The sequence below is a fragment of the Eleginops maclovinus genome, chromosome 1, assembly GCF_036324505.1.
Source record: "Eleginops maclovinus isolate JMC-PN-2008 ecotype Puerto Natales chromosome 1, JC_Emac_rtc_rv5, whole genome shotgun sequence".
In the NCBI taxonomy this organism is placed as follows: Eukaryota; Metazoa; Chordata; class Actinopteri; order Perciformes; family Eleginopidae; genus Eleginops; species Eleginops maclovinus.
Window position 1 is genome coordinate 19,603,899 of NC_086349.1, and position 25,274 is coordinate 19,629,172.

General features: G+C 41.1%; 4 protein-coding genes across 6 annotated transcripts in view; 1 reads left to right on the top strand and 3 right to left on the bottom strand.

Annotated features, from left to right (window-relative positions):
• Positions 1–579: 579 nt before the first annotated feature.
• On the bottom strand, positions 580–8,322 carry LOC134875133 (5-aminolevulinate synthase, non-specific, mitochondrial-like). Its single transcript, XM_063899611.1, has 11 exons — positions 8,198–8,322; positions 6,860–7,062; positions 6,565–6,741; positions 6,266–6,397; positions 5,949–6,168; positions 5,633–5,817; positions 5,362–5,541; positions 5,080–5,244; positions 4,716–4,984; positions 4,478–4,640; positions 580–4,196 (listed from the first exon to the last, which is right to left on the bottom strand). The coding sequence occupies exons 2-11, from the start codon at positions 7,044–7,046 to the stop codon at positions 4,036–4,038; spliced, it is 1,839 nt and encodes a 612-aa protein (XP_063755681.1). The 5' UTR covers positions 7,047–7,062; positions 8,198–8,322; the 3' UTR covers positions 580–4,035.
• A 1,347-nt stretch (positions 8,323–9,669) lies between these two features.
• Positions 9,670–15,660, bottom strand: spo11 (SPO11 initiator of meiotic double stranded breaks). Of its 3 annotated transcripts, none has more exons than XM_063888682.1 (13): positions 15,391–15,660; positions 14,600–14,710; positions 13,743–13,831; positions 13,331–13,397; positions 13,121–13,229; positions 12,714–12,800; positions 12,460–12,496; positions 12,211–12,320; positions 12,028–12,127; positions 11,599–11,636; positions 11,159–11,235; positions 10,653–10,764; positions 9,670–10,018 (listed from the first exon to the last, which is right to left on the bottom strand). In XM_063888682.1, exons 1-13 carry the CDS (start codon positions 15,501–15,503, stop codon positions 9,899–9,901), a joined length of 1,170 nt encoding a protein of 389 aa, XP_063744752.1. In that variant the 5' UTR covers positions 15,504–15,660; the 3' UTR covers positions 9,670–9,898. The 3 variants fall into 3 exon arrangements, with proteins under 3 accessions (XP_063744752.1, XP_063744743.1, XP_063744763.1); XM_063888673.1 differs by having other exon boundaries at positions 14,600–14,713; positions 15,391–15,653; XM_063888693.1 differs by lacking the exon at positions 10,653–10,764 and having other exon boundaries at positions 14,600–14,713; positions 15,391–15,657.
• The window catches only part of bmp7b (bone morphogenetic protein 7b), a 30,624-nt gene continuing 20,934 nt past the window's right edge, over positions 15,585–25,274 (top strand). The window contains exons 1-2 of the mRNA XM_063888605.1: positions 15,585–15,713; positions 16,119–16,166. Coding sequence (XP_063744675.1) covers positions 15,662–15,713; positions 16,119–16,166 — 100 coding nt within the window. The 5' untranslated portion in view covers positions 15,585–15,661. The remainder of the gene's footprint in view (positions 15,714–16,118; positions 16,167–25,274) is intronic.
• LOC134863054 (zinc finger protein 862-like) lies at positions 16,792–20,168 on the bottom strand. Its single transcript, XM_063881335.1, has 3 exons — positions 18,396–20,168; positions 18,029–18,249; positions 16,792–17,850 (listed from the first exon to the last, which is right to left on the bottom strand). Exons 1-3 carry the CDS (start codon positions 19,599–19,601, stop codon positions 16,962–16,964), a joined length of 2,316 nt encoding a protein of 771 aa, XP_063737405.1. The 5' UTR covers positions 19,602–20,168; the 3' UTR covers positions 16,792–16,961.

A 25,274-nucleotide genomic window follows, 5' to 3' on the forward strand; every position in this document is an offset into this window, starting at 1 on the left:
TAACTTTTAAAGGGGGTTATTATCACTCACAACTACAAATTATGATTCCAGTAGTTTACCTAGTAGGGAGTAAATGAGTTATGTTAAACACTTTCAAATGTCCTTGTAGTGACCTTGTGTAACTTTATTACTGATTAATTGTTTTACTTACTGTACATTTTTCCATAGGGGCTCAAGGTCTGCCTGATTTATTGTAACAACATTTCTTAATATTCATGATACTTATATTTTGAGAATAAACACATACTGTAGGGAGGATTGCACATATTATGATTTATGTTGAATAACTAACCTGAATGTTCTAATGATGCCATTTCAAAACAGATATCCTATTGTATACTGTATATGTTAATGCTATACTGTTTCAGCTGGCCCCATATATTTAATATACATGTCCTTTATTGTGAAAATCTATCTAACAATACTAGTTATGTTGCTACTAATTTTATTTTTTACTATTATTACAAAACGTTAAGTTTACTACAGTTTACTACACAGGTTTGCAAGTGCATTGCAGTATTTACAATGAAATCAGACCCTCCATTCAGTACACAACAAATGTGTTGAATCCATTTATTTTCCTATTTGATGTACAAACTCAACTGTTTCAGACTGATGAGTACATTACAGTGGTGATGCATCCTTATACAGAAGAACAGCAGAACATGTTATCCTCTTACATCATGGTAATATTTTTTTTTCTGTATTAGAAACACCTTTTTTATGCCCCCTTTTTCATTTTCATGTATTTACAAGGTGACGCAATCAAGGAAACTCGCTATATTAAATGGTGACCACTGACCACATAATGGAATTTGCAAGCATGTTGTTGTGCAATATAAGCTTTCCTTACAATGCAGGCACAACATTCCCATGATTTGCTACTGAGGGGTATAATAATACTGCAAGTGAATGGTGAATGGGGAGGAATAAGGGAGAGAGAAAGAGAGAGAGAGAGAGAGAGAGAGAGAGAGAGAGAGAGAGAGAGAGAGAGAGAGAGAGAGAGATGTGTACTGGGAATCCAGCCATGCAGCTCATCTGCCTGCACACGTGAGTGGGGGAGACACAGATGTGCAGAGCATTGGGATTAACACAGAAAGAGGAATAGAGCTAAACCTGTGTATACACACACACACACACACACACACACACACACACACACACACACACACACACACACACACACACACACACACACACAGACACACACACGCTCTCAACCATGGACTGATCTCACACAACAACAGGCAACATATCATCGCCCCGCTACGCCACAGCAAAATTTCCGCACCTGCCTCCAACATCCAACCACCAGATACTTTAAAGGGTGTGAAAACCCCAACACACACACACACACACACACACACACACACACACACACACACACACACACACACACACACACACACACACACACACACACACACACACACACACACACACACACACACACACACACACACACACACACAAATACACCTCCTGTGGTCCCTCATACCCACATGACTGTGGTTACAGATGAACTATCCTCCTGGAGGTGTAGAGGTGTTAGACCTTCCCTCACTATTCTTGCAGTAGGCAAAAAACAAGCCTGTATCTAGAAAATGCACTGATTGATGGAGGTAATAATGTGTGACAATGATGTCAAACAACGTTCAGAAAAGCTCCTGCCAACAATACCTTATGGCATTTAGATTTACTCGATTCACTATACATGAAACAATAATTATAGTCGGTAAGATGATTACCTTGTTTTTTTATTTAAATCAAAGAATTAAATGGTGCAGTTGTGTAAGACCCTCTGAATTTGGGTCAAGATTTGAAATCCAAATCAAATACATCAACACAGCACCTAACTGGAGTATTGATTCATGTTGTGAGTGGGCTGGGCTTTAACTATCATGGTGGTCACCTGACAGCTCCCCTTCCACCAGCACTCTGGTTACATAATGTGCTCCAAACGTGAGCTCATGGTTATTCAGGAAAGAGAGGATGGTCTTTGCTTAACAGAATGCCAGGTTTTTGCATGTCAAGTGCTGCTTTGAGAGATTTCACACATACACGACAGACACATAAACACACCCCTGTCACGTGCAGATGTACAGTGAGAAGCATTCAGAGATGAGACAGATGGGAAAAGAGCTTCCTTTTCATTGATGTTTCCCTGCATGTGGGAGTAAAGGGCTTTTTATTGAACTCGTTTTATCTAAGCGTGATAATCATAGGCCGGGATAGAAAATGTCTAACATCAATAGAAATGTTGATTCAATCTTGTATGAAAAGGCTACATGAAATAACGAGGCTGCTGCGTTGATGATCAGATAGTTCAATGCATTGAAAATGCTCTGTAATATCTGTCATTGCATCTATGGGAAACTGACACGTGCAAAGGCACATTGAAGTGTATATTCTGCAATGTATTACAACCAATTTGATCTCCCATGCTATTTAGATAGGACACACAATATCCTGTTCTGTTTTGATACCATCTAGTGGCTCATGAGGAAGACTGCTGCACCAGCTATGAGTCATCAGCAGAGGAAGGAGGTGCATGGCATCACAGCCTTACAGCTCACAACAGGAGACCCAGTGTGCCTCCAAGTGGGGAAAACAAGGAATGCCATTACATGCATTTCATGAATGAATGACCAAAGGACCACAAATCTGCCCTTAAGCTCATTTTACATGAACCCCATTGATGCATCTCTGCCTTTTCTCTGAACTACAACATTTTCCAAAAAAACGCTGCAAAATGTTATGTATTTTATGTTGTTTGTGATACAATCTTAACCATTTACTTGTGTAGTATCAGTAAATGACACTAGTAAGCCACATGCTATCTGCATGATAGAAAATCTGCAGAAGTAAGCGTTGCCACATTTCTTAATTTTATAATTGATATGATATAATTCTTCCGCCAGAAGCCCTACATGTAATGAAATAGTGTACATTTACATTACATTTATGTGCAGCAAATATCCTGGGTGTCATGTATATAAAAAATGTAACAATATTTTTGACACATGGTTGCACCATATTCATGATTTGAGGTGCTATGTGTTCCCTGGGCACGAGTGAGTGTGTTATATTTTGTGCGCTCTGCTATCTCCTTCACTGTATACTAGACGATTATTGTAGCATGAGATGTCAACAAAGACTATTCAAATTAGATGTTTGCAAATGCACATTTTTTTAACACAATATACGCACATCTGCAACACATCAGTAAGACAACCCACCCAGAAACGCAGCATAAAAAATATAATAAAACAATACATGATTTTGATTGCTGCTTTTAATGTCTAGTATAACCCCCTTCTCTAAATTAACCAATAGAAGAACATATTCAAAATAATTTAATTGAAACTGTAGTTGCACTGAAACCTTTGTTTGTTATTAGGATGATTAACTTTCATTGGTCATGATCCTGGTGTTAGGTTTTCTTGTTTTATTTTTAAATGTACTTTCTCCTTGTGTCTCCTTTTACTTCCTGTTTTTTTGTTTTCCCACCTGTGTGATTGTTCCTGCTTCCCCTGTTCTTCCCCTGCCCTCCAGCTGTATCTGTGATTAGTCTTGATACTGTATGCCTGTCTTACCCATGTTCTCTGTCTGTTTGTTGTCTATATTCCAGCCAGTTTCCCAGAGTTCCTGCCTGTGTTCCTGCTCTTGTCCCTGTCCTCCGGTCTGTACTTGTTTAGCTTTAGTCTGGTCCCTGTTCTTTTTTAATCAGCTTTTTGTTTTCATTTTTTACCTGCCTCCTGTGTCCTACTGCGTTTGGGTCGAATTTTAGCTGAACCCGTGACAACATGAAGTAAAATCTGCATGAAAACATATTTAAAAGTATGTTTTTTAGAAATGTATGAAGTCATAAACAATTCATCTAAGAGTTAGCACACATAAGTACACTTAACCCACATATTTATTATTAAGGTGACACAGAACATTTTTATGTAGTAATATATATTTTATATAAATACAATAAATAGCTTGAATTCAAGAATAATGCTTGTTGAGAATAAGTGTTTTCATGCGATTTCAGGCTACCGCTGATATCATGTGACTGAGGCCTGTGAAGTAGGACTTCTCCCTCTCACTCATCAGCTCTAAGTGAAGAGGCTGCTGGCAGAAGTCACACTCTGCTGAGGAGTGCGGCCTCAGCTCCATACCCACCTCCTTCCATGTCTTCACCAGCCGGTCTGTGGAGACAAAACAGAGAAATAATAAGCTAAGTGAGAGTGAACAATCTTAGCCATACATTATAGATACAAGATATACCTAACACATAATATTTATGTTTCAAATTTGTGTTTCAATTTGTTTCTAATGTAGCTATATTATAATGCAACTTTTTTAACTCCACTTAAAGAATTTTACTTTCACCCGAAATGTAATATACTCAGGAGTGCAAAACCCTAGACAAAATACCTCGGATATTTGTAGATATTACGATAAGTGTCATCACTTAAAGTGGGCATACCAACAAAGTAGAACATCATCTGGGGAGTGTGGTGTGGTGTTGGTGCTATGCGCAGCAGCTCCTCTCCTTTGGCCACAGTGGGGTAGTTGATTGCCTGGACGTAGATGTTGTAACGTGACATCATGATGTCACAGATCTCAGTGTTCTTCTCTGCATTTGCCACCTGCCAAATATTATAGTTCAGCTTCACATTTCTGCATCAGCACCTGTTTGTTGGATCAGTTATTATTTTCCTTACCCGAACAGGAATAATGTGGCTCGGGCAGTGGACCACAGGGAGGCCCGAGTCCATCAGCATCTGTCGTAGCAGCTTGACGCTCCTCTGATGTTTCCTCCTGAGCACCTGGCCTTCCTCCCTTTTCAGGACCTTGATAGACTCCTTTGCCCCGGCCAGCACCATGGGGGGCAGGGAGGTTGTGAAGATGAAGCCTGCAGCATAGGAGCGCACTGTGTCCACCAGGGCGCTGGTGCTGGCGATGTAACCACCCACGCAGCCAAATGCCTTTCCTGGAAACAAAACCCAAAACAAGTCAGAGAGGCACATATGCAACTGGTAAGAGTGTTAGGATTTGTTTCCCCTTATTATTGAGGGTTCTACTCACCAAGGGTACCAGAGATGATGTCCATCTTGTGCATGACTCTGTCTCTGTCCCCGATCCCTCCTCCTCTGGGTCCATACAGGCCCACAGCATGGACTTCATCCACAAAAGTTATGGCACCAAACTTGTGGGCAATATCACAAATTTCCTCAAGTGGGCACACAGCTCCTGTAGAAAGCACACTTCTGCTTATTCTTAATTTTGAGTAATATTATTTTGGGCTTGTAAAAAAAAAAAGTAAGTAGTAACAATTTCCTGGCACTGTCTGGAGAGATTTGCACTTACCGTCCATTGAATGCACCGTTTCAAAGGCAACAATTTTTGGAGTGGAGGGGTCCGACTTCTCGAGCAGCTCTTGCAGGTGGCTGATGTCATTATGACGGAAAATAAACTTCTTGACTCTGCTGTTTCTTATACCCTGGATCATTGAGGCATGGTTGCCAGCGTCAGAGTAAATTTCACAACCTGGAGAAGTAAACACATTTAAAAAAAAGTTACAAAGAAATGGAACTTAAGGGTCACATGTTGTAATATTTACTAACTTAATTTAATGTACCTGGAAGCATTTTTGCCAGGGTATACAACGTGGAGTCATTGGCTACAAAGCAGGAAGTGAACAGCAGTGCAGCATCCTTATTGTGTAGGTCAGCTAGCTCATGTTCCAGTTCCACGTGAAATTTGCTGGTCCCTGAAATATTTCGTGTGCCTCCAGCACCAGCACCGTGCTTTCTTACAGTCTCCCTTTAAGTAAAAAAGATAAAAACATATTAATTCTTGTTTTTTTTATCAGGCTGGTCCAAAATCATCACTATCTTCATATGATTTCTGATCAATAAGGATTATGGGGATCCCTTATCAGTGCGCCAACTCACATAATTTTCTGGGTGACTTTGGGGTGGCGACTCATGCCAAGGTAATCGTTGCTGCACCACACAGACACGTCTCTGCGTGGATAAACAGACTCTGAGTAGTCATCTGCCATGGGGAACGAGGAGGCCCGCCTGTTCACTGTCTTAAAAACCCTGTATGTGTGATCCTTCTTCTTGCTTTCAATCTCCTTTTCAAAATACTTGTCATACTGGAAGGTGATGGCTGATGGACGATAAATGGAAAAAGGATTTTAAATGCTTCAACAAAAGTCTTTTAAAGTAACGTTTATTTCCATTAAAACGGATATTTCCTTTCTTACCCTCAGGCAGATTGTCCTTGAGCAGGTGAGACACTTTGGAAGATATAGGTTTAAAAAACGTTTTTGGTGTCGTTGTGTTGTTTATGTCTGCCTGGATTAGATCCACAATTGATAAATCCAGATCTTTTTTCCCTGTTTAAGAAAGATGCAAACTATTAATGATATCTAAATAAATGCATGACATCAAATTGCTATGCACATGTCACAAGAGTGTGTAGACTCCAAGCCATGACCTTTTACAACTGACAAAACTGACTGTATGTGTATTCAATTACAGGTGTGGCTGTGTGTTTGCTTACCTGTGCGCACAGAGTCCATTTCGTAGACATCCTCTTGCAGCTCCATGCGGGCCTCTCTCACTACCCTGTTGTTGTTCTGCACCATTTCTGAAGCCAGGAAAGGGCATTTGGAGCCTGCAGCTTGACCAGCAGGTGGCGTAACGTGACCTGGGGGCAACTTGACTACATGCTTTTGATCTAGGGACAGCAACACAGTACTTAATCATAAGCTGTCTACAAAATAATTATTGTTGACATTTAAATCATTTGATTCGGTAAGCGTGAATCATATATTATAGGATGCATTACAACTGACCATCATTTATGTTTGTGCCTTTGGACACAGAAGCTGAAGAGGACAGCGCTCTAGCCAAAGGTCTGGAGGCCAGGTCCGTCATCACGGGGCATCTTTGGGCATATCTACCCAGCGACACCTTCCCAGCCAGATGCAGAACACCGGGAAGTACAGTGAGGAAAGGGCATCGGCGGATCGCTGCCTCCATGTGAGATACTTTTGAACTAAGTTGAAAAAGAAACAAAATGTCAAGATTTCCTGTGAGCAAAGACAACCATTATATACACAACATAAAGATCATACATTAAAATACAATTGAACAATGTAGAAAAAAAAGTCACTTCAGGTAACATTTGAGAATATTTTGAACAAAACTGATCCCCTAAAAATCTTTTCCTCAATTGTCTCCTTTAGTGCCACTCTTTTACCTGAACACATCCCAGTCCACCTTGATATAACACAAAAACATCTTGCGAAACATGAATGACTCCACACTGACCAGCGAGACCCAAGAGAAAATGATGTTTAAAACCACAGAGAACACTTTCATTCCTGCTTCCCTGTAGTCAGCTGTCCTTGACAAGTGTGAGAGGGATGGCCTCTCAAGGGCCTGTCTTCAAACGAAGGAGAAAAAGAGCCATCTGGCTGCTGGTGAGATAGAACACATGAAGGCTATAGGCTATATGATATGTCACAGACTGATCATAACATTTATTACTAAGAGCGGGACTGGGTCTCATAAGCTCCACAAAGTTGAAAGTTCTGCTATGTAAAGTCCATACTGTAAAGAAATGTCAATGTCACCAATTCATAACTGCTGTATTTCTAGAAGTTAACTTTTCGTCAAGGAAGCTGACCTTGACTTAAATACCAAAATGACCTTGTTTATTCTACAACATATTAAAGCTTTAAACAGATTGTAAGACAAAACTTACTGAACACACATTTCTTTTGTCATGTTTTACATTTAAACAATCAATACATCTTATCAAAGAATCCAAATCTACAACAAATACATTAAAACCATTTCAAATTAAAACAGTATTGACAGAGTTCAAAATATGCATAAAGTCCTAAAATCAATATATTACACAGTTGCTTTTAATTACTGACAACACATATAGAGGCATTTTAGAAAAGATTGGTAGCTCACAGGAAAAGTTTCATCAAAGATACACACCGGAACTAAACAGGTATGTTTGAATATTTGTTTTGATCAATAAAAGCAAATCAAGTCAGGGTTTGAGTGATGGAAGACAAAACACAGTTACTATCTTGTTTTGAAGGAGCGTGACAGGAGCACATGACATGTAAACCATCCCTGCTATATCCCCTCATGCAGCTTTTACAGTAACCCACCTGGTTTTTAATTTAGATACAGCGCTGTCTTATGATCCTCGGCAGTTCTCCACACGATTCTTTTTGGGAGGAAACTACAGCTGGAGAAATGACATTTCGGTCACCGTGGTGACGTAGCGGTAGTATGTTGCACAATAATGGAGCCACGCCCCCTCCAGCCGTCACATAATCCTGCCAAAGATCGTCTATTGAAACAAGAAGCCACGTATGGAGCCTGAATTGGGCCAATATTCGAGTGCACAAAATAAGCTACTCACGAGCGAAAAATGTGCTTTTGACTCTGGTGCACACATTAAACCCCCGTGTATGGTTCAATAGAAGGGAGCGGCTCGCGGGGATTGAATCTGCGCGTGTAAAAGCACATGTTTCACTCGTGAGTAGCTTGTTTTGCGCGCTCGAATATTGACCCAATGCTGGCTCCATACCACGTCTGTTCCACTGAACACAGAAAGTAGTTATGCAGTTTATATTTTAAATGTAAAAATCTGATTATAATCTTAGTGGTAGGAAGCATGTAAGTAATTTTACCTGAAAATGTCTTTTTTTTGTGTGCTAATGGTGGAAGAATTAATCCGTATTCATCAAGTAAAAGTACAAAGGTATTATCAGGAATTTGTAATTCATAGTAAAAGTATTAAGTACATTGGCTCTTATCAGTGTTATATTAATAAAGATAATGATATTGTCCTTTCTTCTTTGGTTTGAATACACACATATGATCATTTTGTTTTTGTTAACTTGTAATGAAGTAAATAAGAAGGGAGCTTATATTTTTAGATGCCACCCCTAGTACAAATAAATCCAAGTTTTTAAGGGGGATTTCCACCTTTTTATTTCACATGTTAGTCAAAGCAACCACATGTTCAGACTACAAAGAATCTTTAGGTTTAAAAATATCTATATTTCATTAGAAATGTAAAATGTATTCAGCGCCCAATTTGATTTTATCCTAAAAAATTGTTTTCTGAATTACCCATGTACATAAGTACTGTAAAATGTATGGTTAAAGTAAGTACATCCATGAAGAGGAAGCACAAATAAAGTAAAATGACCCTCTGTTTTTAACATAATCCTTGAAGAGGTCTGTGTATCCTTACAGACAACAGTTTACCCGTATCATGAGCATTTTTAATGGGGTCTTTAAATTTACAATCTCGCCCAATTCCCCTATCTAAGAACACTGTCTCCACCTACTGGAGAACAGATTTTTATGAAAGAAACAGCAGGGTGAGCCATTACATGTTGTGTATTAATGAATGGGCTGCCAATTCCAATTCCAAACAATAAATCATCTCTCTCATCTGCTCAAATATGTGCACCAGCGTTCAGCGGTTGTAAAGCCTGAGGGACAATGCTGAAACAGTTGTAGAATAATTAACTCCATGAATGAAACCGATCAACAGAGCGTGTTTGGGGATGTTGCTGCAGCAGGTCCAAACATCTTGGAAGTATAAACAAGGCCAACAACATGCTTCAACTTGTCAATAGGGATTACAGTTTTAATGATAGGATTAGACATTTATGAAATATAATTAGAAAACATAAACACACACACACAGGCACAAAATATACAAACCAAACAAACTCATGTTTCAATCTGTATGGCAAATCAGGTAGGACAGATTCATTTAAGATCTTTCTTTAATTCTGCAACCAGCATTAGCACTTCCCTTGTTATTCCGCTAGGTGGCAGCATTGTGTTCAAACCCAGCCTCCATATCGCAGCTTATTGGGCAGGTAAATGTTGGTGAGGAAATCTGGAGCAATGGCTGCTAGTGACTGTATTTCCGCCTTGACCTTACTCTGCTGCATCAGTTCCATCTACAACAGGAGCACACACACAGATTTAAGGAGCATGCAGGAGGAAGTCGTGCAAACAGGCATAAATCATCAGGTGTTTATCTCAAAGAACAGAGTGGCTCTTAAGTATTCTCAGCATCAGTGAGCGGAGAGTCCTCTCACACACATTCCTATAGCGTGTGTCAGATGTTAACATTGTGTAAACTTTGAGGAAGGAAACTTACAAAAAGGTTAATTTACTTAAGTAGGTGCAAGGAGTATATTTGGTAAGGTGTGTGTGCTATGGACAAAATGATCTCACAGCATTTTCTTTTACTGATAAGGCTTATTTACCACTGATTATAATAAGTTTAGGGTTTAAACTGACACCAAGCCAGTCGATTTAATGTATTTGGTATTTTGGTAGAACACATTTTCATGGATGAAAAAAAGAAAATGAGGTTTTCTATGTTTGGAAAGACTTAGGTATAAATAAACAGACATGAGAACTACTAAAATGATATCTCACACGAAAAGCTATGAAGAGGAAATCATCAATTAAAAATGAAACATTTCAGCCCCCCAACTAATATTTTCAGATCCTTCCGTTCATTGCACTTTATTCAGCTATGCATCTTCCCCCCTCAGCTCTCCCCTAAAGCACTTTCTGTCTCACCTCTTTCTGCCAGTCTGGTTGGCTGGTTAAGTACGGCCTTTGGAGGAGGCTAATGAGTTTACTTTCATCTCTCTTGGTGAGGGGGATCAAAGCTTCCTGTGGAACCTGCAACCTAAAGAATGAAATGTTGATTTAACTAAACAGAACCAAATTGATTTTCTGAAAATGACCGCAGCCAGCCGCCAGTTCTGTTGAATGTCGTCCCCTCAGTGCGTCTCCTCCCATTCTCAACAGAGTCCCATTGAGGAGTTATTATGTGTATGTTTAGGGAGAAACACGGGAGGAGAGAAGTCTACAGACTACAATTAAATGTATGTCTAAAAGCCATTTTGGCCTTAACTTGTTTAAGGGGACGTATACTTAAAACTCAATCTGCTCCAAGATGCAGTGGCTTGAAGTGGGAAAAAAATGAGGGCGACAGCAACAGAAACCAAAACAAATATAGAATAAAATCCCAATTAGAGGTAGGAGAAGGAAGTAGGAAGTAGCAAATGTTGAGTCCAAACCTCTGGAGGTCAGAGGGGAGGAGGCCTAGCCACATAACGCTGGGGACACTCAGACTGTGGGCCTCGAACGACATGGACTGTGGAAAAACCAAGGCACACCAAAACACACATAAACAGATGCGCAAAATGCTTATACACATTATATATGTCAAATAAACACACTAATCAGCAACATACAGTACCTACATAATGTGGTTATGACCAACAAATGTTCACAATGAAGTTAATGAACACGAAGATGATTACACAAACATCTCAGAGGTCAACAAAGACTTTGCCACACAATCACTCAACATTTTCACTCCAGACAGTCTGTTTAACTTAGATAGAGATGGATGATTGTTTATTTTTTACAGATAATTAGATATTGCTTACAAAGACACTGAACAGGCCAGGTGGATGTTGTACAGTACAGCAATAAGTGGCATAGCAGGACTCACCAATGATCCGTACTTGTAGATGCACATGATCTCAATTCCTGGGAAAATCAGAGGGAAAGACACAGACACGCTGCAATCACCGACATACCAGAGCAATTATCCTCCGTGGTGTGTAACGGAGCTTAGAACAAAGTAAAGCATTACATATGTGTCTCGCCATGCAATGGGAAAAAAGGTTTTTAGAGGTATGGACACTGGTGGTAACTGAGCCATCCCGCCAGGATCAGATCCCACCAGCGGAAATAACAGTCAGACCAGGCACAATGACGCAGCGCACAGGTGCTAACATCTGCTCGATAAGTGGCACAAGCAACCCAACTGTGTGTGTGGGGAGATGAAAAGACGGGCAAGTGTTTGTAAATGTGTGGAAGTATGTGAAGTATGTGTGACAGGTGCAACTGGTTTGCAATTTAGACAGATGTTGCGTACCATGCGGGTCAGCATCCACCAGAACGAAGGTGGGGATGTGCAGCGTGTCCCAAAGCTTCCTCACCATCAATCTGCTGTCCACATCTGGCACACCTTTACCCTGCTCGACACAAACACATGGGTTATGCACACACGGACATTCCTATAATGTATTTAAAGGGAAAATAACAAAAGTGAACCCACTGTAATCATGATGCAAGGAAACAGCTTTGTGCAGAAGTTGTCATCCAGTAGTCTCTGAAACGTTGCATCCTTCTCTACTATCATGACGAATTTAGCAGAGGATACAATATCTATATATGGTTAAGGACAAGAGAGACCATGCTTCCATGGTTATACAATATAAGACATTGTCAACGGAACCAAAGAGTGACATGAAGGGAAATTCATGTGAAAACAGTGTAAAACTCTCACACAAATCACAAAGGATACTTCTAATCCCGGCAATGTTTGATGAAACTGCAGCAGCCTAAAACAAAATACAACACTAAAGATCAGTTCGACTAAAATACATCTAAATGTAGTCCTTCCTGTCAGATGACTTGTTGGGAAACAAATGGTAAACACATGTAAATATACTATTTTAAACCCTTTTACCATGAGAATAACTCAGAGTACCTTACATAAAAGCATAATGTTTCTTTGTGTTTTTCAATCAATGGGGCAGGGTTATAGAAGGAACTTACAGCCGTGCCGGAGCTGCAGTCGATTCTTGTGCCATCCTCCTCCATATAACACAGATCCCCTGAGATTAACCCCTTGGATGTAGCCAACTGTTGACATAAAAGTAAGACCTGCAAGTCATCGCATGCTCATATTAACAAAGGCATTTGCACACACACTTCTGAAAAGGTTTGAATTCAATTTTCATTCAAGTTTTGTTTGATCAAAAGAACCTTTTTACTCGACAGGTGTTCAGGAAACTATAAAGCAGGAAAAAAAGCTTAAAATACCACACTGAACTAACAGAGTTGATCAGTGGCACCTGAACTAATAATCTCAAAGCATATCCCTAACATTTGCATCACTCTGTGTGTGTATTTCACCATGCACTCACGCTGTTTCTGACATAAACATGGACACACACACTTACCACATGTAGTGATCTGCGAGGAACCTTTAGCATGCAGGAGATATCGTCCACAATACTATCAACATTTCTCTGTGAACCAAACAGCTGTGTGTTGTTGTAATAGATGTCTCTGTGGAGTAAAAAAATGTTCATCTTCAAATTGAGGAGTAAAAACAAAACAAAACTGCTTACCAAGAAAAACCTGTCGAAATGTGAACTGATGAAAAATACCTTTTGGTTGCATAGGAGTTGCTCTGCACAAGTTTGTAGATGACCAGGAAAATCTTCATAATTTGTGCTTTAAAGAGGAAAAATAAAACCAATCAATTATTATGAACACTTTATCCAGTTATCACATCTTTAAAAAAAAAGTACTGGAGTGGGGGGAAAGCTGTTCCTAATTAGGAAATCCATGTGGTAAACTGATCCCTAAAAGCCTTTTTCAACATATACTGTCTCTTCCAATTTGTCACCTTAAATTAAGTCGGACTTTTACAGCCGTATGTGCAGTTCATGCATGTGTTCACAATGAATAGAAATGAAAGCCACATGAAGTACAGTACAACTTTTGTTTTTTTGACTTGAAGGAATGTCGGTTGTCAAGAACAGAAAAATAACAGCAGAGGTGCATGTGTCTTCTTACCAAATTTATCGACAGACGATCGACAATCGCTCCGAACGGTGGTGACAGAACTTTCTAAATTCATTTGAAGCCCGATGGATCTGTCAAAACTTAAGTGGGAAGTAATGAAAGAAAAACATATTGAAATTTAAGTGGAAGGGAAGTAAAGAAAAGAAGCCGTCATTTACTTTTTAGCTTTGAAAATCAGCCCCCCACATGTAAGCCATCTGAAATTCCCCACACCCTCAGGGCTACCTGTGAAGAGGCTGGCCTCCCCCGTACCTCACTATCCTGATTCCTGTGTGAAACCTTTGGTGCTCAATCTGTGGGATTCTCACATTTGAAAGGGCTGAACCATAGTGTGCTTCAAGTTGCGGCAAGGTTTGATCCAAACAAGACCAGACAGTCTTCTTTGTTGTGAACATAAGGTCTCTGCAGCCTAGTTGCATTAAAGCTCTTTGTCTATTTGAGTTTGTGTGGGTGTGTGTAGGCCAGTGATTTTCAATTCCTATCATTCTGTCATCTCTGAAGCAGCAGGAAGTTATTTAACTTCAATCTCTCTGAACCACAGTTAGAAGTTACTTTTCTTCCCACCACCAGTTTGCCCAGGAAGTTTCCTAACTTCACCCTTAATCCGAATTGAGAGAGACGTGATGTATTAAACAGCAGTGTGATCATCTTGTGTGGCCGGACCTCCTACAGAAACCTATGTAGGTAAATGTTTATTTTTTTCTTTACACAACATGACTGCTTGTGTTTATCTTTTAAAAGGTCAGATGGATTACACAGATCTCCACAAAGTCGGTGTTTAAAATGACTGCAGTATTCAGGGTGGGCAAGAAACCTTTTCATGCTACAGCGTGTTTAAATAAAGTTACCTGATGTTGTCCCAGTTGGATCTGTTGGGCAGTGCCAGGACAGGGGCCTCATCTTTGGAAAGACTTGTCACTAGTCCAAGGATAACGTTTTCAATGCGGTTCAACATTTCCCTGCTGGAATAAAAGATACAGAGCTTTGAATATAGGCTGGCAAAAACCTAGCAAAGGGGATCTGATATATTACAGTACATTTGTATAGCCTGCTATTGTGAAGCTTTTGAATTTTCCCCTTTGCAAGTCTTATCTTATATCAAATTAAGAAATAGTAAGTGGATTAAAACAACAAAAGTGGCATATTAATTGTACTGGAGTATAAAAAGGGAAAATACTCAGGCAAAGTCCCTCAAAGTATGGTACTTAAGTGTTACTAAAGTGGTTAAATGTTACTGTAATGTAGTTACTGTCCACTACTTGCTGTGTAAGATACCTGTTATATACAATATGTTCTAATAAAGATTATTGGGGGGATGAACTTATGTCTTAAGATAATCAAATCAACCAACTCTACACTGGTTTGTTAGACAGAAATAGATAGTGGGGGACCATAGAGATAAATTAGCTAACCAGCTCTCATCAGTGTGGTAACATAATAACAGTGCAGGGTAAAATCTAACTTTAAGTAGATTGCATTTTGACAAACTAATCAATCATTTACCAAGCTACATTATAATTAAGAAATTAAAACCCCAGATGATGGAGAACCCAATTGGACCATTATGGCACCTGTTACACCACACTGGGAACCAGGATTGAAACTATAGCTAAACCAGTTTAATATCACGTTAACTTACGGGCTGATTCCTTCTTCACCACGCTGGCAGTCTGTTATGACTTCAACTTTTTTTAGCAGTTCAGCACGGAGCGTGTCCATTTCTGAAAACAGTTCCGTAAAACGGGATCCCATTTTGTATTATAAGTAACATCGGACCCTAAATTAATTAAATGAAAGCCAGGACGTTCCCGCGTAAAGGTTTTGCGCAAATCTCGCGCGATTTGGAAAGCTGCTTTTAAATCCGGAAGTATTCACCCTGCTAAATTGTTTGTTTTGAATATGGACAATGGATGTATAAAGAGAACATTATTCAGATAACTTCAGTTTCGCTGTATTTGCACAGTAAGAATATATTCAAAACATACTTTTTTGATGTAGTTTATATTAACTGTTACTGAATGGGGTTTAATTGGGGGGATCGTTTTGTACATATTAGCCCAAAGTTCGTACTCCTAAAACATTCAAAGTATTTCCACTTGGTAGTTCATTAGGCTCTGACTATACCTCTGTTGATCCCATACACTATATATATATATATATAAAGGTTGATCTACTGTATATGAAGCTCAGTGGGTCTGGGTTACTGCAGGTACTTCCACCTGGTAAATAAGAGTATATTGGACATTATTTTCGATATTTATTCAGTGTACTATTGCCATTTGCCACACACAACTACTAATTAGCATGATTAAGTGTTGTTGCCACTAAGTTGTTGTCAAAATGACTGATGTCCTTCCCTGCCTATAGCCTGGAAAAGACTGCAATCAGCTACACTTCTTACTGTTCAAGCGAAAGGTCAGTGAACATTTCCAAGCTTTGTCCATTAGTAACATCCAGGAATGTAGTGTGTTGGCCAGTTAGCACCCCATTGGTGTAAGGTACTAGGCCTACAGTGGTGGTGTTAAGTAAAATCCCCATTAGCACCCTCTGTAACACTCAGTAATGAGACCCTTTATGTGAGCCTGTTGCTACTTGTCCAACATTTTGTTTACTGTATGTGTGTTTCTGTTTGTGTGGGTGGTGCCTTACAGTAGGGTGGGTCGGGGATAATTGACTGTGGTTAGAGTCCAAGAAAATCCTAATATCAGAGTATGAAATTCGGCCAAAATAGGAGCTAGACCACAGGGCTAGTAACTTTCAAAAGTTACTAGCCCTGGTGTAAAGTTACTAGACCAAGCAAATCAATGTATGTCGTAGGCACGCGCATCACGTTTTCACATCATACACCACAATTTTCATAATAATAATAATAATAAAAGCGATTTGGCGGACTTTCAGCTCAGAAAAGATAAAATTGGACATTATTGTTATTTTGTATTTGTGTTTTCAGCTATTTTTGGCATGATTGTATTATCAGTATACTTTAGGCTGGGATAAGTGACAGCGCTTTACATTTTCTTCAAAGAAAAAACACAGCAGATTACAAACAATAATTTATTAAAGTAGAACAACAGACTGAGAACAAGGGACATGAACAATATTAGCAGTGGATCAAACGATCAACATCAGTTCATTTAGGCAAAATGGTAATACAAACCGTAATACTTGCTGTAATAGCAGTAGTAATTGGTCTACAACAGACTACCACAATCATTCCTCATCCTCACCAACAAGACCTCTATCTTCCATCTCACCATCGTCAGAATCTACATTATCCTCCATGTCTGTAAACCAGTCTGAGTCATCAGAGTTTATCTCCTTGGTTTCAGCTTCAACTACTGCACCCCCAGCAGCTTCAGCAACCATTTGAGCACCATCCACTCCGTCAACTCCATCAATCTCTTCCTGCACTTGTTTGGCTCCCTCCAAAGCTGCCATTCTGCCTTTCTTTCTTCCCTCCATGAAGTTGGGTCTGCGATTGTGGTTTTGATTCCACTGGTGAATGGCAGATGATGGATCAAAATCCTTTGTAGGTTCTGAGTGCAGCTGAATTGTCATGAGCATTGTCATGGTGGTAGCCTTCAGTCTATTCCTGTACTGGGACTTGGTAATCTTCATTTGAGAGAATCCTCTCTCACACTCAGAGGTGGCGGCAGGGAGTGATAAGACCAGATCAATTACATGCAGGATATTTGGAAACGTGCTCTTGTAAAGCTCAAACACAGATGGCCAGGACATGGAGTGAATCTTGTTCCCCTGGTTTTCGTACAATGCTTGTTTGAGGGAGGTCCACTCTGCTTCGATTGCACTTACATCTACTCCAACATTGTCGAAGTGCTCCCTGTAGTGGTCGATAATCACTCCAATGAAGTCATCCCCAAAATCATCTTCATGCTCCTGAGGCCATGACTGCATGTCCGCTATTTTTGTAGCTTTGAGGACTTCAACTCCCATGTCACTGAATCTCCGGGCTAGTGAACCAACCAATGCCTCAACGACCTTCTCAATCTGGCCTGAAGAGTGGTCTACCCCTGTTAGGGTCTGACCTTCAAAGGAGTTACAGTCTCCCTGCTGGAGTTTCCGCTGCTCAGGTCCTGCCCTGAAATAGTGAAACCAGCACCAAAACCATCACCACCAAAAATAAAGGCATAAAACAGTTGTGATTTACAAAAGAACCAGCAATAGCAAAGAGCATTTACGTAAATAAGCAAGTGGTTAAACAACTAATTAGAGCAGGAAATGACTTCATGATTTAATGAGCAATGTATCTATATTACCGGTCCTTGAATTTGTTGATGCTGGTCATTGTGGCCTTCAGTGCTTCATGTACATGATAGGTACAAACTTCTCTCTGCTGCAGCGTCTTCGACAGTTTGGAGAGAACGGCCAGAATGTCACTTAGGAAGTGGGCAAAAGTCATGGCATCTTTGGAGCGCAGCGTTTTCAGGAGACCTTTTGCCTTTGCTTGCATACCACTAGCTGTCCTGGTGGTGGCAACCTGCAATTCATTTAATATTTTTTTTAATTTCAATTTACAAAAATGTATTTCAATATGTTGCCACAGTGGATATCAGATGATATCATTCATGCAACAGAAAATTCATCGGGCTGTTAATAACATGTTATTATTATCAAATGTCTTACTTGACTGAGATGAAGAACAATTGCACGGTAACCACGCAACATGTTTTGCAGTGCTGTGTGGGTATGGCTAACCCAGCGCGTTCCTCCAACTCGGACAGGCCAGATCTTGGAGATGTTGGTGGTACTGAAAGCTGCCTTCAAACCAGCGGCCTGTTTAGGGATCCTGTAAAGCTTGTACAGAGCATCCAGGAGGACATAGACTTTGATGAACAAAGAGGCTTGTTTCATGGCTTCTTTGAAGGCCAATTCCACCCTATGGGCCATGCACTGCACCATCAGTATGTCTCCACTGATTCTTTCCCGCATGAGAGCGATCACCCCAGCCTTTTTCCCGGTGTTGACAGCCGCCCCATCGCCAGCAAATCCCACAATCTTCTTCATCATTTCTTCCTTTGGGATCCCCGGGAGCTTTACAGCTTGCATTATAGCATCATAGATGCCATTGGCATCTGGTTTGTCACACTGTACAAGTCCAAGGAAATTGCAGTGAGTCTTGCCATCCACTGCAAAGTGCAAGTAAACAATCTCTTGTTCAGTGGCAGAGACATCTGTTGATCCGTCGGACATTATTGTGATAAACTTAGCACTCTTTACCTTGTCTTCAATTGCTAGACGGGTGATTTCGGCTATAGCAACCAAAAACTCCTTACAGCTCTTTTCATTTCTGTAGGTGCTGCCGAGATCCAGGCCCTTCTTCTCATCCATCTCACACATCCATTTGAAATCAGAAACTGGTCTGCAGTGCATGGCAAGGGCGTGGGCATTTATGAAGAGTATCTTGAGCTTCTGAAATACTTTAGTATTCAAAGTCTCAATGGTCTTCTCGGCTATGCTCTCACCTTTCTTCTTATTCCTGGCCTCATACTTCTCCTGGGCTTCCTTGTGGCCGTCAGATCGTTGGTGACAGACTAAAGTGTCATGCTTCAGGTTTTGACACCCTTTGACAAAGGAACCTTGACTTCGCTTTCTGAAGATATCCCTCTGTTGTCGGGTTTCAGCATGGGGGCCGTATACAGTTTGACATGGCAGGCAGAATAAAGTTTCACTTTCGTCCACAATCAACCAAGGAAATTCTGCTTTCCATGCAGGCACTACACTTCGTTTCCTTTTAGTGGCATCGTATGCCTTATTCACTTCCTTTAAATCCATTTTCTTTTTCTTTTCAGGTGGTTGGTTAGGCGTGAGACCACACCACTGACGGAGCATGATTTTGCTTTGTTATTGTCAACCTCTCTTGCACAGCATCTATAAGATTGATTGTGAACATGTATTTATTCATTCTTTATACAGTACATTTAATGCTAGTTCTGATTATATTACTACTATTACTCACAGACTTGCAGTCAGGGGAGGCAGAGGAGGCAGAGCTAAATGTGGTATAGGGCCAAGCCCTTGGACTACTAAACTTGTTGACTTGTTATAGTCATTTTTTTTTCTATAGGCCTATTATTATTATTATGGTGGGTGTATGGAGTTTGGAGTTTTTTTGTATAATAATCTGCGAAATCCCTAAGACAAACCTTAAATAAAATCAAAAGTGAATAGGGCCATTACTAGATCAACTGCAGTGAAAACGCAGAAGGGAGGCAAACACAGTAGCTAGCTCTGCCTCAATGAGGGGGACGTGCGAGAGCGCACCAGTCGGGGTTATGCTTGTTCTGCCGTTGATCTGAGCTACGTTATGAGGCTACGTTATGTCTTTGACGTTTATGACCTTGTTCGTCAAAATGGCAGATTTTATAGTGATTAAGATAGGCCTACTCGTAAATCTGACTGAAAGTGTCTGCCTCGCCAGCCACGAACCTCACCGTATGTCACTGCTAGATCTAACATCCTCATTGACATCTCCATCCATTTTTTATGTTTTACAAATGATTTAAAAGTGCTAGTTATACAAATCACCCAACATTTAACAGTGTACACGATTAGCATTCAGGCAAACTCATTACAAATATACTCCTGTGTGACCTTAACTTCTAAAACCAAGATTATGTTCACCGTAAAATGACGTGGCTTACCTATAAGATTGAACGCTAACTTTATTACATGTTATCGTGGGCAACACACAGCATGAACCCTACGGGTTATCAGAAGGGACAAAAACATTTGAATAAACAAATTATTAAGACACGAATGCAGCGTGTGCGAAATAAGACCAATCTTATGTTGTGCAAGAGAGGTTTACAATAGCAAAAATAGGTTCGCGATGACGGCCGTAATGCTTGTAATAGACGCTCCGTGCAAAGGGGCTGTAAAATTGCCAGACACACGGGCAGGCAAGTGCATAGAGTTACTAGCCCGGTAAGAAAGTTACTAGACCCGGGCTTGCGGGCGTGTCGTTATTTCGAACCCTGCTAATATATATTGTATCTGTCAGCCATGTGTAAGTGATTTCAAGATATCATTTTGATCCTGGCTATGTGTAACGATAATGCTGGCCAACATGTGTTTTAGGGCTATAAATGTTGCCTATTCTGTTATAAGGCAGTTCAGCAGTTCATGAATAAGACACTTATTGAATAAGTATGGCTCTTTTAAACTCCAAACATTAAAATTGCATTACTGAATATTAAGCCTTGAGAAAATTCAACATGTATATTTTTCCATTACTTTTCAAATTCAGTTTCAGTCTTTTTGTTGCATCATGTTGCAGTCATGTCACTGTATTGTAAAAACAGAGAAATATGCTTAGATTCTAAAACTATTAGGTCACACACAGTCCCCACCTTCAACAATTGCTGGCAGGCATGCTGTGTGTGTTTGCGGAGGCACTGCGGTCTTTCTTTCACAGTGTGAAGGCCTGATCAGAGTGTGTGGGAGCCGGGATCTAAAGAGAAGAGGTCTGTGCCCCTGACCTGACCCTGAATATTTCCTAATGTGCAGCTTTACCAAAGGTCCCCCTTTCCCCTGAGTGGCTTTGACAAGCTGCTTCCGTAGTAATGGCTCTTAATTTCAGAGTAATTGCTATCTCTAGGTGATGATGGACAACCCCTCACCCAAGCTGAAAATCTTAACATGTGGAAGACCACAGGTTGTAGGGGTCCTTTTTTTCTTCTGTTCCAAAAAGGCTGAGACCCCTGCTGTTCTTTTGGCCCGGGAGAGATTTGTGTCGAGTGTGAGGCCCTAACCTGAGGAGACAGAGTGCAACGAGTCATGTGCTTGTCTTGGGATGAGTGTTTGTACTGGGCAGGAGGGGGGAAACATGGGGGAAGTAAGGGGCGGCAGGGTCAGAGGAAAGAAAGTGGGGGCACTCGCTGCAGGTGAGGGGGATTAGCTGCAGCTAGAGGCCCAAAGAAACTAAATACAGATCTGTCAACCTAATCCTCACAAATAGAAAACAGAGCTGCCCTCCCTTCACAATCCACATAGTTTAGCACATCCACCTCCTGCTCCTCTGCCCTCCCACCCCACACTTTTCTACCTCAGGCTCTGCTGTTCCTCTGTTTCTCATCAGCTTTTGGCCTGGACTAGTCTGGCTATGCCGCCTCTCTGTAATGGCTCCTCAGACCAGCATCCCCTAAAGAGGAGCTGACTGATCACCCAGGGTCCCCTGTGATTGATAGACGAACACAGCCTTACAGAGTGATGAGAGCAAGAGTCAAAGGGGCAAGGCCTCTCTCTGCAGAGACAACAATCTAAATAGGACCTCTGCCGTGAGCTGCATGGACCTGAGTAGACCTTTATCAGGCCCTCACACCTCAGTAATGGATGCTGATAAGTATGTGGCTGGCTAGGTGAAGACACCAGCTCAGCGTCAAGCCCAGACTCTATGCTGATGACACAAGTGACAGAGTGCCTGAGTGATAACATCCTGCAATGGACAATCTCTACTAAGCCAGGCATTTTGGAAAGCTTTGCTAAAACGGTATCTCAGTGACACCAGCTATAACTGATGGGTCTGGCTGGACTGCTGAGAGCTATGAATCAGATCCGAGCTGCTCTGGTGTTCCCCTGCACCATATCTGGCTGCAGACAGAAGCAGTAGTGACAGAATATGCCGGATACAGGCGAAAGTAGGTACTGAGTGATGGGAAGAAGGATTGCAATCTGCAGCATTTCAAATAAAAGCATTATGTGCTCCTCATAGAATCCCTGACGTTATTCAGACATGTAATGCACTAACGAAACTGAATCCTACAAATAATATGCAGAAATTAAAAACGGGTGTATAGATATGCGGGAGTTAAGATTTTGATTTTGTTCCATATTTGTAAAGTGCTGTTTATAGAAAAGCTAAGCGAATATTGAATATTTTCTAACCTGCACTATACATGGAAATTAGTCTCTGAGCTTTATAAGTAGTCTAAATGGCTAAACATTTAGGTCCTATAGCCATCAAGTGATGTGTATTTTGAATAAATGCGAAACTTAATAGCTTTGATAAGGGGAGTGCACTCGGATTCCATAATTCAACACTGAATGCGGACTGTTAAAAATTCCTTTAACCCAAAACTTAAATTGAATTTACCGAGTGAACTATTTTGAAGCTGTTTCATATACCAACCCCCTCTTTTTCTTGCCTGTCTCACAGCTGTGTCTCATATGTTCATGAGGCCCCTGGAAGTGTGAGACACCAGAAGAGAACATTTGCAATAATTCAGCTCCACCTGGTTTGGCTGTTTTAACAGGCCGCTGGTTTGTGCAGTGCACACAGTGGGGATACGCCAAAAACGTAGACAAGGGCGGACAGGACAGGCAGACGGGGAGAGGAAAAAATGTGCCTCCACCCTCTCTTGTCCTTGCACCCCGACCCCACACTGCTTCATTTGCGGGTCAGTTTACACTGAAAGAAGTTTTACTGTATCGTCTGTGGGTCTGCTCGGTCAGACCCCCCCTCCACCAAACCTCATCCGCCTCCCTGCATGCACAGGTCTTCAAAGGACTGCTGCCTGCTGCTCTCTGAGGCAACACATGAAATAAATATTAATCTGACCTCTGACCACATGCTTTGAGCTCCTAAAAAGAGATAAGAAGACATATGGGAAAAGGAACTCTTAGCATACATAAAAAGGAAAAGAAAGAGGGAGAAGTATAATGTGTTTTCTTGTGTTTGTGTGGGGTTTTAAAGAGTTTCCAGGGATGTTTCACTGCATTACTGTGTGGTCTTCTTCTGAGGTTAGTATCATGCTCCAACCTGTTGGAGTGGAGGGTGTGTGTATTTGTGAAGATTGTCTAAGATCATAGTAGGAAGAGTGTATGTGTGTGCACTCAAAATGCCTTGGGCCAAGAGTCTGATTTTGAACTAAATGAAATTTGAGATTAATAACTGCCTAAATAGAGAACAGGAAGAAGCAACTGACCATAAATATGACAAATAAAGATCTTTATGAGCTCACCTTTGTAAGCCCTAAAAGAATAAGACTTCATCGTCATGGTTGTTCAGCAGCTCAGCACTGTTCGGCCCTCGGGTGATTTACACTGGCTCTCCTGGCAAAAGTATGTCCACTTTTTACAAAAGGCAGGTATATTGCGCGATATATTTTACTACTTTAAAACAGTTTGCGTCTCCTGATGTCTTAATGGGGAATTGGTTGTTTGCATCTTTGACAAAACTGTGAAATACTTTCGAAAAATGTTTTTATTCTTTTGCCAGTTTTTTTTTTTTCTTTGTGTGTCTCGTCGACGGAGGTTCAAACACTATTTGTTCTGCTTTTCTGCTTTAGTTCTCCTTGTCAAAGGCCCCTCAGTGCAGCTCACACAGCCTGGCCTCAGCCTGTGCCCACTGTTTACTGTGACTGTCATCAGGCCCATGGAGGCCCAAACAAAGGGGGGTCTGTTCCTATTATCGTGCCCAGGATAGTCAGCCCCTCTCTGGGCACAAACTGAGCAAAGGGCTGGGGGATGTTGGAGGGAAACTGGGGGGTTTGACCTCGCCAACCTTACAGTGAGGATGAGAGGGCAAGAGAATAAGTGTAAGACAATGAGAAAGGGAAAGGAAAGTGAGAGAGACAGGCAGATGTATAGTTATAACTGAAACCAAGACCCTTTCAAGTCCCCTGTTGGAAACGGCTGTAATGTAAACACCTGCGGCCATTAGCTGATTCTATCTGAGGCACCGGATAGAAATGTTTATATGTTACAGGCTACTACTGAAAGCCCATTTAAAAGCAAAAAGTGGATTAGATATACAGAAAGAGAAGTGGCAGGCTGCGTAGGCTTTCAGGCTTGAAGCCATGTTGAATTGTCATTGGAAAACAGACAAATGAAATGCCTTTGAAGACAAGAACGACCACATTAAATGGGCAGGAAGGTGAGTTAAGTGTAGAAGACCCCAAGACAAGCTCTGCCTCCTTTCCTCCCTTCCTCTGTTTGCAATCATAGCTTAAGCCGTCTGGCAGCATCTCGTGCTGTGCCATTGAAGTCAAATTGTATTGCCATAAAAATCACCTGGCAAGCTATAGCCCTAAAACATCTTAACTGCAGAGCCTTTAAAACTCCACTCTGGGTAGTGAACAGGTTTTAGGAGGTCTGTCTAGATAAAGCGTTGGTTCCTGGTGCATCTGAAATCGCCCGGCCTGTGTCAGCGAGAGCACAGCGCACAAGAGGGTCAGGAGCGTTCCATTAAAGTTTGGTGTTTAAGAGGTGCTGGGGCCAGTGAGGCAGATGGAGGGTTGAAGCAGCTGCCAAACATCTGCACCCCACCTTCGCAGTCTGCTTTGTGTCTGTGCGCCGCTGCCTTTGTCACAAACTTCCTGCACCAGCAGTGGGGATAGAAAGCTTGGATATTTTCAGAAATGTGGCATGAAATGGCCCTTTGGAGGCTCTAATACTGCTTTTTTCTGTGATACAAAGACAGCTGACTTGTTAAAGTCTCACAACCACATGAACCAAGGTATTCACTCGGGTGCACCTGCAGATTAGTAACAGTAACTATTACAG

What these genes read in the sequence shown, in the direction of transcription:
- spo11 (XM_063888673.1), bottom strand. Translation starts at nt 15,503, where the DNA reads ATGGGATCCCGTTTTACGGAACTGTTTTCAGAAATGGACACGCTCCGT. An exon ending in ATCGTCTGTCGATAAATTTG is followed by an intron (nt 13,398 to 13,742) that starts GTAAGAAGACAC and finishes TCCTCTTTAAAG; the next exon opens with CACAAATTATGAAGATTTTC. An exon ending in ACTGCAGCTCCGGCACGGCT is followed by an intron (nt 12,497 to 12,713) that starts GTAAGTTCCTTC and finishes ATTTTGTTTTAG; the next exon opens with GCTGCTGCAGTTTCATCAAA.
- LOC134863054 (XM_063881335.1), bottom strand. Translation starts at nt 19,601, where the DNA reads ATGCTCCGTCAGTGGTGTGGTCTCACGCCTAACCAACCACCTGAAAAG. An exon ending in TTGTTCTTCATCTCAGTCAA is followed by an intron (nt 18,250 to 18,395) that starts GTAAGACATTTG and finishes AATGAATTGCAG; the next exon opens with GTTGCCACCACCAGGACAGC. An exon ending in ATCAACAAATTCAAGGACCG is followed by an intron (nt 17,851 to 18,028) that starts GTAATATAGATA and finishes TCACTATTTCAG; the next exon opens with GGCAGGACCTGAGCAGCGGA.
- LOC134875133 (XM_063899611.1), bottom strand. Translation starts at nt 7,046, where the DNA reads ATGGAGGCAGCGATCCGCCGATGCCCTTTCCTCACTGTACTTCCCGGT. An exon ending in CAAGGACAATCTGCCTGAGG is followed by an intron (nt 6,169 to 6,265) that starts GTAAGAAAGGAA and finishes ATCGTCCATCAG; the next exon opens with CCATCACCTTCCAGTATGAC. An exon ending in CCTGGCAAAAATGCTTCCAG is followed by an intron (nt 5,542 to 5,632) that starts GTACATTAAATT and finishes TTACTTCTCCAG; the next exon opens with GTTGTGAAATTTACTCTGAC.